This window comes from Hylobates moloch, unplaced genomic scaffold, assembly GCF_009828535.3.
Source record: "Hylobates moloch isolate HMO894 unplaced genomic scaffold, HMol_V3 SCAFFOLD_5, whole genome shotgun sequence".
In the NCBI taxonomy this organism is placed as follows: domain Eukaryota; kingdom Metazoa; phylum Chordata; class Mammalia; order Primates; family Hylobatidae; genus Hylobates; species Hylobates moloch.
In genome coordinates this window covers 126,683,503-126,695,654 of record NW_026652280.1, presented here as the reverse complement: position 1 = coordinate 126,695,654, position 12,152 = coordinate 126,683,503, and the positions used below count along the sequence as shown (strand labels likewise).

At 36.6% G+C, this 12,152-nt stretch overlaps 1 protein-coding gene across 3 annotated transcripts in view; it reads right to left on the bottom strand.

The window, feature by feature from the left end:
* The window catches only part of SASS6 (SAS-6 centriolar assembly protein), an 84,936-nt gene that overhangs the window by 46,046 nt on the left and 26,738 nt on the right, over positions 1 to 12,152 (bottom strand). For all 3 annotated transcript variants that reach the window (XR_009213675.1, XM_032155249.2, XM_032155250.2), the window contains one exon: positions 523 to 714. Coding sequence is in view for 2 of the 3 variants with exons in the window: in XM_032155249.2 (XP_032011140.1) it covers positions 523 to 714 (192 nt within the window). In the remaining variant the exon portion in view is untranslated. The remainder of the gene's footprint in view (positions 1 to 522; positions 715 to 12,152) is intronic.

Below are 12,152 nucleotides of genomic sequence, written 5' to 3'. Positions count from 1 at the left end.
ACCGGTACCTCAAGCAGAAATGCAGAAATCACCCGTCTTCTGTGTCGCTGGGGCTGGGAGCTGGAGACCGGAGCTGTTCCTATTCGGCCATCTTGGCTCCACCCCTCAAAGGCCAGAGTACTCCATTATTATTACTAGATATTAAATTCATGTAATTGTTTGATACATGTTAAGCAGGCTGAGGAAAAAAAAAACCCAGCCCTGTCAACACAGTACCCTATGAAATACAGGTGCTGTGTTACTATTAAAAAACACATTGATAAATCTGACATCTGTGCCAGTAATCTGCTCTCAAGACCCTAACTAAAAATATTCAAGCGTACCTCAGTTCTGTTACGAATTAGGCTTTTTATCAAATTTCAAATTCTCAATTTTCTTCGCATTGTCTGAATGGATTACCCTAACGCCACAAGAGAACTCTACAAAGCATTCAGAGGAACACCACTCACACAAGTAACCACATTAAAATAACCAAATCAAAACGTTCTCTTAAATTGGGAGAGAAAAAAAAAAATTCAATACCTCTTCAACACCAGAAAGTTTTGCTTTAAGTTCTCTAATAGTGGAGTCTCCTTTATATTTTCTTTCGATTAAGTCTTTATTAGCTGCTTCTAACTCAGACAGTCTGTTTTGCAGCTGGTGGATGTTTTGTTGATGGAGGATTTCTAAATCTTTTTTCTGTTGTTCATGCTGCTGTTGATATTGAACCTGTGCCTATGATATAATAAAAATACAGCACCAAAATTCAAAGAAAAAAATCAGAAATACAAATACAGAAAGATTTGAACAAAAAGAAATTGTAATTTCTTATTTTTTCTTTTTTTTTCTCTTAATTTTGTCATCTTTCTTTAGATCCCTGTTCTGAAAAGGGTCTATTTTCAATTATGAATTTCATGACGGAGAAAGCAAGGTCAACAAAAGCAAATTTACCACCATGATCTTGTTCATAATTTTTGCTTCTTCTAAATCCATACATGTTTAGATGCAACAGTCTTCAAGTTAAGGGAAGATGATATATAAGTTAAAAAAGCAAACTGCAAATACTGTATACAGATGAACCTACTTGTGTATTTAAAAAAAAAAGCAGATTTTTGCTTTAAACACCATCACAGTGTTTCAGTTTTTAATAATACATATTCATATATATGCTTTATAATGGAAAAACACCTAAAATTGTAAAATGAGCAAGGTTGGTTCATTAGTCCAATCTTATATTTAGTCATTTTTACCAACAATAAAATTTGAACATGGTTATAACTGTGCAATATTTAGTGCCTGTCTGAATCGTATCACAAACCTATCTTAGTAACTTTTGTTAACGAACACTATCAAATCCTAAATATCTTTTGAAAATAAAGCATATTTTGTGGTTATCAAAGTTATATATGCTCTTATGGGCAAAAAGGAAACACAAATAATCCACAATCCCATCCAGAAAAATCACTCCTAATATTTAGAAGTAGTGTCTTCCACTCATTTATATACTTACATTGACATCCACATAAACACACAATATACATATTAAATTTAATGAATGAATATCAAGCTATTTATACAATTTAATCACACTTTTTAATCCCTTAGCATATGCACCTTCTCATATCATTAAAAAATTATTTGTAAAGTCTTTAATAGCTACACAACATTCCATCCATGGCTACTCCATAATTCATTTAACTTCTGCCCTATTACGGACATTTAGTTCCCAATTTTTCACAATTATAAATAAAATGATTTTTTTTTGTACAGACATACATCTAAAATTCAGATTATTTCTTTATGATCAATTATAGAATAAAGAATATAAACAAATATAAAGCTTGATGCAAGTTCCAAAACTGTATCCCAGAGAAGTTATACCCATTCAAAATTCTTAGCACTAGTACAGGGGAGTGTCCCTCTCATAAAATACCTTAGGAATTTTACATTACTACTTCAGGAATTTCCCCATTTTCAGAAAGCTGAAAAGGAGAGGAGAAGGAGCAAAAAGAGATAAAACAGGAAGCAGTCCATATAAAATTGAAAATGCCATCTTGGAAGAAAACATTGAAGAAGCAACCAAGAAGAAAAATCAGAGCAAACTGGTAAAGATGCTAACTGTAACCGTCTAAGAGGATAATCAAAGACACTAAAGACAATAGAGGCCAAAAGCAGTGAAAATAAAGAACTGGTTTTTATTCCAGTGATCATCAGAACCTTGGAGATTTTTGTTTAAAAAAAAGCATGAGAACTAGCATTATAAAGTTCACATTTTCTACTTCATTCACTTCTGAATCGTTTCATTATTTTTAGAAAAAAATACATGAAAAAATTTCCATTCTGGAGGAAAAAAAATAATCATTGGAGGGACAGTTTCAGAATAATAGAGTCCAATAGAAAAGGGAGAATTTGTAGAAGTGGAAGCAATATTTTTCAAATGAATATTCTATAGAGGCTTAAATCGGAAAAGCACACAGTAGTTTTGGAAGAACATTAGATGAGAAAAATGTTTTGGGAATGGAATTATAATGATATGAATGGGAAAACAAAAATTAATAAAAAATTCTATGAAGAAGTGATGAAATATAGAAGTCACAATTAAGAAAATAATACAAGAAATAGAAGGAAGATGGGTGATTCTACGTGTTGCTAGGACTTTCCTCACAGAAAAAAGCTTCTACAAAGAAATTAGTGTAGAAACAATTAAGATTACTCAGTATATTTTTTTAAATGGAGGTATAAAGAAAACATGAGAAATAAGTGTGAACATAAAGAAAAATAAAAAATGCAGGAATCAAATTTGCCCTATTAAAATGCCTTAAAGATAACACAGGTTTAATGTCCACTTGAATAGATAAGTGACAAATATAGATAATACAGCCATTTTTCCCTATAACATTTGTAGAAACCATCATTAATAGTAGAAGGCAGTTTACATGCCTCAACAGATCTCTATATAATCACAAAATTGGCCTAATTTGAGAAACAGCACCGATGGCAGTGTTTATCAAAGTACAGTCCTCTGAACAGAATAATCAGTATCAGCTAAGAACCTATCAGGAAATCAAGTTCCTGGAATCCACCCCCGACTAACTGTATCAAAGACTCTGGGGATAAAGCCCAGCAATCTGCATTCTAATGCACCCTTCAAATGATTCCCACGCACACTAAAGTTTTACATTATCTATTAGCAGGAAGAGAAGTGTTGACCTGGTTTTAAAGTCCCAAAGGACTGCCTAACAATCCTATTAGAAAGTGCAATATAGAAATGCAAACAAATCCTTCAGTCACTCTGGAGTTTTAAACAAATGCCCTTATGAAGAAACTTTTAGATCTAACTTGTTTCCATGGACAATAGACAAGGAGTACTCCAAAATGAGGGAGGGATAGCGTGAGGTAGAGACTGAAAAACTACTTATTGGGTACTATGTTTACTATTTGGGTGATGAGTTCAATAGAAGCCCAAACTCCAGTATTATGCAATATACCCAGTAACAAACTTGCATATGTACCCCTGAATCGAACAACAACGTCAAGAAGAACACAACTTGCTTGAAAATCGAGCCAAAAAAAAGACCAGGCCTGGTGGCTCACGCCTGTAATCCCAGCACTTTGGGAGGCTAAGGCAGGCGGATCACGAGGTCAGGAGATCGAGATCATCCTGGTGAAACCCCGTCTCTACTAAAGTACAAAAAAATCAGCCAGGCGTGGTGGCAGGCGCCTATAGTCCCAGCTACTCAGGAGGCTGAGGCAGGAGAATGGCGTGAACCCGGGAGGCGGAGCTTGCAGTGAGTTGAGATCATGACACTGCACTCCAGCGTGGGTGACAAGAGTGAGACGCGGTCTCAAAAAAAAAAAAAAAAAAAGATAGTAAACAGAAATTAACGAAATAGGGGGAGAAACAGTGTAGAACTAATTAATGAAACGAAAAACTAGTTCTTCAAAAACACTAAACAATAGAAAATCCATCTAGCCACAGTAAACAAAACAAATTAAGAACATAAGAGAAATAATATGGAGATTTTAAAAATCACAAGACAATATGCACGATATTGTACTAATATATTTAAACACATAGATAGCACCCACATACAATGGCACACACCAGTAGTCCCTGCTACTCTAGAGGAGCTGAGGCAGGAGGATTGCCTAAACCTAGGAGTCTGAGTCCAGCCTGGGCAACATAGCAACACCTCCATCTTCAAAACTAAAAAAAAAAAATACATTTTAAAAATAAAAACACATAGATGAAACACATGGCTTTTAAAGAAAATATAAATTAGCAAAACTCAAGAAAAAAGAGAAAATTTAAACAGACCAATAATCATGGAGAAAACTGGAAAAGAAAAAGATAAATGCTTCAACTAGGTGCGTGATCCAAATGGTGTTAAAAGGCTAATTGTATCAGGCCCTCAAGGTACAGATTAATTCCCTGTTATCTCACTGTTTCAAAGAATAAAGAAAACTGAAAAATGTCCTTATTCATCTCATGAGGCTAGCATAATTCTAATACCATAGTCTATAACCCATATTTGCAATAAGCAAACTATGATGTGCAGGAAAAAGACAATCTCAGACCAATGTCACTTATGAATATAAATACAAACATCCTGGGCCAGGCATGGTGGTTCATGCCTGTAATCCCAGCACTTCAGGAGGCCAAGGTGGATGGATCACTTGAGGCCAGGAGATTGAGTCCAGCCTGACCAACATAGTGAGACTCCATCTCTTAAAAAAAAAAAAATTAGCTAGGCCTGGTGGTCTGTATCTGTGGTCCCGGCTACTCCAAAGACTGAGGTGGGAGGGTAGCTTGAGCCCAGAAGGTTGAGGATGCAGTGAGCCGTGACCGCACCACTGCACTCCAGCCTGGGCAACAGAGCAAGACTCTGTCTCTAAAATTAAATAAACAAAAATACAAAAATCCCAAGTTAAATAACAGCAAATTGATACAATAGTTTATTAAAAATTGCTATGACTATTTAAGTATTATTCTATGAATGCAAAGATGATTCCACCTTTGGAAATCTGTTGTTATAATTTATTACACTATTAAACGGGAAAAATGATGTAATTATTTGGTTAGATCCCAAAACTCATTTTATCTGACTTAGCACTCTTTGAATTGAAATTCTTAGGTAGCAAGGAAGAAAAGAAAACCCTCTCTCTCAAATGCAAAGCAAACATCATATTTAACAGTGAGATATTTTAGTTATTTACCAAAAAAGACTGGAACAAGATAAAAATTCCACTATTATTTTTCTGTACAAGCAAACAAAAGGACACTAATCATAGGAAGAGAAAAAATTACTATTTTTTATAGTTTATAAATCTACCTGGAAAACCTAAGAGAATCAATTTCAAAACTCTTAGAAACAGTATGTAAATTTAGTAAGGTGGCAGGATATGACATATCCAGCCAAACTAAGCTTCATAAGTGAAGGAGAAATAAAATACTTTACAGACAAGCAAATGCTGAGAGATTTTGTCACCACCAGGCCTACCCTAAAAGAGCTCCTGAGGGAAGTACTAAACATGGAAAGGAACAATCAGTACCAGCCACTGCAAAAACATGCCAAATTGTAAAGACCATCAAGGCTAGGAAGAAACTGCATCAACTAACGAGCAAAATAAACAGCTAACATCATAATGACAGGAGCAGATTCACACATAACAATCTTAACTTTAAATGTAAATGGGCTAAATGCTCCAATTAAAAGACACACACTGGGAAATTGGATAAAGAGTCAAGACCCATCAGTGTGCTGTATTCAGGAAACCCATCTCACGTGCAGAGACACACACAGACTCAAAACAAAGGGATGGAGGAAGATCTACCAAGCAAAAGGAAAACAAAAAAAGGCAGGGGTTGCAATCCTACTCTCTGATAAAACAGACTTTAAACCAACAAAGATCAAAAGAGACAAAGAAGGCCATTACATAAAGGTAAAGGGATCAATTCAACAAGAAGAGCTAACTATCCTAAATATATATGCACCCAATACAGGAGCACCCAGATTCATAAAGCAAGTCCTTAGTGACTTACAAAGAGACTTGACTCCCACACAATAATAATGGGAGACTTTAACACCCCACTGTCAACATCACACAGACCAACCAGACAGAAAGTTAACAAGGATACCCAGGAATTGAACTCAGCTCTGCACCAAGCGGACCTAATAGACATCTACAGAACTCTCCACCCCGAATCAACAGAATATACATTCTTTTCAGCACCACACCACACCTATTCCAAAATTGACCACAGAGTTGGAAGTAAAGCTCTCCTCAGCAAATGTAAAAGAACAGAAATTATAACAAACTGTCTCTCAGACCACAGTGCAATCAAATTAGAACTCAGGATTAAGAAACTCACTCAAAACCGCTCAACTACATGGAAACTGAACAACCTGCTCCTGAATAACTGCTGGGTAAATAATGACATGAAGGCAGAAATAAAGATGTTCTTTGACACCAGTGAGAACAAAGACACAATATACCAGAATCTCTGGGACACATTCAAAGCAGTGTGTAGAGGGAAATTTATAGCACTAAATGCCCACAAGAGAAAGCAGGAAAGATCTAAAATTGACACCCTAACATCACAATTAAAAGAACTAGAAAAGCAAGAGCAAACACATTCAAAAGCTAGCAGAAGGCAAGAAATAACTAAGATCAGAGCAGAACTGAAGGAAATAGAGACATAAAAAACCCTTCAAAAAATTAATGAATCCAGGAGCTCGTTTTTTGACAAGATCAACAAAATTGATAGACTGCTAGCAAGACTAACAAGAAAAGAGAGAAGAATCAAATAGACGCAATAAAAAATGATAAAGGGGATATCACCACCAATCCCACAGAAATACAAACTACCATCAGAGAATACTATAAACACCTCTACGCAAATAAACTAGAAAATCTAGAAGAAATGGATAAATTCCTTGACACATATATCCTCCCAAGACTAAACCAGGAAGAACTTGAATCTCTGAATAGACCAACAACAGGCTCTGAAATTAAGGCAATAATCATCAATAGCTTACCAACCAAAAAGAGTCCAGGACCAGATGGATTCACAGCCAAATTCTACCAAAGGTACAAAGAGAAGCTAGTACCATTCCTTCTGAAACAATTACGATCAATAGAAAAAGAGGGAATCCTCCCTAACTCATTTCATGAGGCCAGCATCATTCTGATACCAAAGCCTGGCAGAGACACAACAAAAAAAGAGAATTTTAGACCAATATCCTTGATGAACATTGATGCAAAAATCCTCAATAAAATACTGGCAAACCGAATCCAGCAGCACATCAAAAAGCTTATCCACCATGATCAGTGGGCTTCATCCCTGGGATACAAGGCTGGTTCAACATATGCAAATCAATAAATGTAATCCAACATATAAACAGAACCAAAGACAAAAACCACATGATTATCTCAATAGACACAGTAAAGGCCTTTGACAAAATTCAACAACCCTTCATGCTAAAAACTCTCAATAAATTAGGTATTGATGGGACGTATCTCAAGATAATAAGAGCTATCTATGACAAACCCACAGCCAATATCATACTGAATCGGCAAAAACTGGAAGCATTCCCTTTGAAAACTGGCACAAGACAGGGATGCCCTCTCTCACCGCTCCTATTCAACATAGTGTTGGATGTTCTGGCCAGGGCAATCAGGCAGGAAAAGGAAATAAAGGGTATTCAATTAGGAAAAGAGCAAGTCAAATTGTCCCTGTTTGCAGATGACATGATTGTATATCTAGAAAACCCCATCGTCTCAGCCCAAAATCTCCTCAAGCGGATAAGCAACTTCAGCAAAGTCTCAGGATACAAAATCAATGTACAAAAATCACAAGAATTCTTATACACCAATAACAGACAGAGAGCCAAATCATGAGTGAACTCCCATTCACAATTGCTTCAAAGAGAATAAAATACCTAGGAATCCAACTTACAAGGGATGTGAAGGACCTCTTCAAGGAGAACTACAAACCACTGCTCAATGAAATAAAAGAGGATACAAACAAATGGAAGGACATTCCATGCTCATGGGTTGGAAGAATCAATATCGTGAAAATGGCCATACTGCCCAAGGTCATTTATAGATTCAATGCCATCCCCATCAAGCTACCAATGACTTTCTTCACAGAATTGGAAAAAACTACTTTAAAGTTCATATGGAACCAAAAAAGAGCATGCATTGCCAAGTCAATCCTAAGCCAAAAGAACAAAGCTGGAGGCATCATGCTACCTGACTTTAAACTATACTACAAGGCTACAGTAACCAAAACAGCATGGTACTGGTACCAAAACAGAGATATAGACCAATGGAACAGAACAGAGCCCTAAGAAATAATACCACATGTCTACAACTATCTGATCTTTGACAAACTTGACAAAAACAAGCAATGGGGAAAGGATTCCCTATTTAATAAATGATGCTGGGAAAACTGGCTAGCCATATGTAGAAAGCTGAAACTGGATCTCTTCCTTACACCTTATACAAAAATTAATTCAAGATGGATTAAAGACTTAAATGTTAGACCTAAAACCATAAAAACCCTAGAAGAAAATCTAGGCAATACCATTCAGGACATAGGCATGGGCAAGGACTTCATGTCTAAAACACCAAAAGCAATGGCAACAAAAGCCAAAATTGACAAATGGGATCTAATTAAACTAAAGAGCTTCTGCACAGCAAAAGAAACTACAGGCAACCTACAGAATGGGAGAAAATTTTTGCAACCTACTCATCTGACAAAGGGCTAATATCCAGAATCTACAATGAACTCAAACAAATTTACAAGGAAAAAAAAAACCCCATCAAAAAGCGGGCGATGGATATGAACAGACACTTCTCAGAAGAAGACATTTATGCAGCCAAAAAACACATGAAAAAATGCTCATCATCACTGGCCATCAGAGAAATGCAAATCAAAACCACAATGAGATACCATCTCACACCAGTTAGAATGGCGATCATTAAAAAGTCAGGAAACAACAGGTGCTGGAGAGGATGTGGAGAAATAGGAACACTTTTACACTGTTGGTGGGACTGTAAACTAGTTCAACCATTGTGGAAGTCAGTGTGATGATTCCTCAGGGATCTAGAACTAGAAATACCATTTGACCCGGCCATCCCATTACTGGGTATATACCCAAAGGATTATAAATCATGCTGCTATAAAAACACATGCACACGTATGTTTATAGTGGCCCTATTCACAATAGCAAAGACTTGGAACCAACCTAAATGTCCAACGATAGACAGGATTAAGAAAATGTGGCACATATATATCATGGAATACTATGCAGCCATAAAAAATGATGAGTTCATGTCCTTTGTAGGGACATGGATGAAACTGGAAACCATCATTCTCAGCAAACCATCCCAAGGACAAAAAACCAAACACCGCACGTTCTCACTCATAGGTGGGAATTGAACAATGAGAACACATGGACACTGGAAGGGGAACATCACACACTGAGCAGTGTTGTGGGGTGGGGGGAGGGGGAAGGGATAGCATTAGGAGATATACCTAATGCTAAATGACAAGTTAATGGGTGCAGCACACCAACATGGCACATGTATACATATGTAACAAACCTGCACGTTGTGCACATGTACTCTAAAACTTAAAGTATAATAATAATAAAATGAAAAAAAAATACACTACTGATAAACAATTATAAATTTAACCACAGTGGTACTGGTAGGGAGTTGATGGTCTCATTTATGCAGTAAAAACCTGTAAAGTCCCTAGCCAAAAACACTGTTTAACAAGACTGCAAAAGAAAAAGAGAAAAGAGAAAAAGGGAGAGAGATAGAGAGTCAATAAGTCTGTTTCCAACAAATAAGACCTTAATAAATGAAGAGATATATCTCTCCACTGAACGAGAAAATGAGATCAGTTCTTAACAACAGTCCAAAGACAAGCCCAAGTACATAAAGAAATTTAGTATGTGATAAAGGTAGTACCAGGCACAGTGGCTCATGCCGGTAATCTCAGCACTTTGGGAAGCCAAGGAAGGAGGATCACTTGAGGCCAGGAGTTCAAGATCACCGTGGGCAACATAGTGAAACCCCATCTCCACAAAAAAATGTTAAAATCAGCCTGTGTGGTGACACATGCCTGTAGTCCCAGCTACTTTGGAAGCGGAGGCAGGATGATCGCTGGAGGTTGAGGCTGTAGTGAGCCATGATCGTGCCACTACACTCCAGCCTGGGGAATAGAGCAAGACCTTACCTCTAAAAAATAAAAATGAAATAAAATAATAGAGGTAGTAATTTAAATCATTGGGGAGCAATGACTGACTATATGTCAAAAAAATTCTACCTTACACTATACTCCACAAAATTATATTCCAAGTAGATTAAAAAGCTAAATATAAAAAGAAAATTAAACAAATATTAGAACATAGGAGAATTTTTTCATAATCCTGGGGTGGGAAACACTTTCCAAATGTGAAATAAAATCTTAAGCCATAAAGACAATGACTGAGAGATTTGATGACATTCAAATTAAAAAAACTATATATGGCAAAAGATGCTGGCAAATGACAGGCTGGGAGAAATGTTTATAATATACATGATAGATAAGGTGTATATCCTTGATTTATACCAATAAAAAGTGAAAAGGCAAGCTATAGACAGAGAAAATATTCACAATGCATACATCTGACAAAGGACTCATGTCCAGAATATACAAATTCCTACAAATCAATAATAATACTAATAATAGGCAAATTAAATATGCTAACAACTTGAATGGGCACTTGAAAAAAGAATATTCAAGTGATAAATATGTATATGAAGAAGTGTTCATTATTATCAGATAGTATTACATATCCATAGAATGGCAATGTAAACTGGTATACCTACTTTGGGAAACTGGTAGTTTCTACTAAAGCTAAACATATGCCTATATATACTACAACCTAGCCATTCCAATCATAGATATATATCAAAGAAAAATGAGTACATGTGTCCACAAAAAGATAAGTACAAGAATGTTCATAGCAGTTTAATTAATAATAGCAAAATACCAGAAACAACTCAAATGCCTACCAATAGGAAAATAGATTATGGCAGATTCATATAACAATAAAAAGAAACAATAGAAAACAGGTGAATTTCAGAAATATGCTGAGTGAAGAAAGCCATATGCAAACATAATATGATTCCATTTACACAAAGTTCAAGAATTGGCAAAATTAACGAATGATGATGTAAGTCAGAAGTATGATAACTTCCTATGGACTATTGTTAGGACTAGGAAGCCATACAAGGGAACCTAGAGGGGTGGTCCAATTTCTGTATCTTAATTTGGGTGAAAGTTACACATTTAAAAAAACCATCAAGCTGTACTCTTAAGAGCAAGCATCTAGTAAAGTACATAAAAACAACAATAAACGGTAATATTAAAGAAGCTATAAGGCCGGGCACAGCAGCTCACGCCTGTAATCCTAGCACTTTGGGAGGCTGAGGAAGGCAGCGAGACCACCTGGCCAAATGGTGAAACCCTTTTACTAAAAAACAAAAATTACTGGCATTGTGGCACATGTTAACCACTACTTGGAAGGGGTGTGGTGGCTCATGCCTGTAATCCCAGCACTTTGGGAGGCCGAGGTGGGTGGACCACGAGGTCAGGAGTTCAAGACCAGCCTGACCAACAGAGTGAAACTCATCTCTACTAAAAATACAAAAATTAGCCAGGCATGGTGGTGGCATGCGCCTGCAATCCCAATTACTCAGGAGGCTGAGGCAGGAGAATTGCTTGAACCTGGGGGACAGAGGTTGCAGTGAGCCGAGATAGTGCCACTGTACTCCAGTCCGAGCGACAGAGCGAGACTCCATCTAAAAATAAAAAAAAAAAACCACACAGAAACAGGGATGAAAAGACAATAAAAAATAATCCATAGAAGAAATAAAATGATAAAAAGTTACAGTAAAAGATGCTTATGTTCACAAAAAATGTAAGACATATAAACTAAAACTAGCACTACCTTAAGATCAAGTGGCAAATATTAAGAATTAAGAAGGTGGGAGGGTGGAGCCAAGATGGCCGAATAGGAACAGCTCCGGTCTCCAGCTCCCAGCCCCAGCGACACAGAAGACGGATGATTTCTGCATTTCTGCTTGAGGTACCGGTTTCATCTCACTAGGGA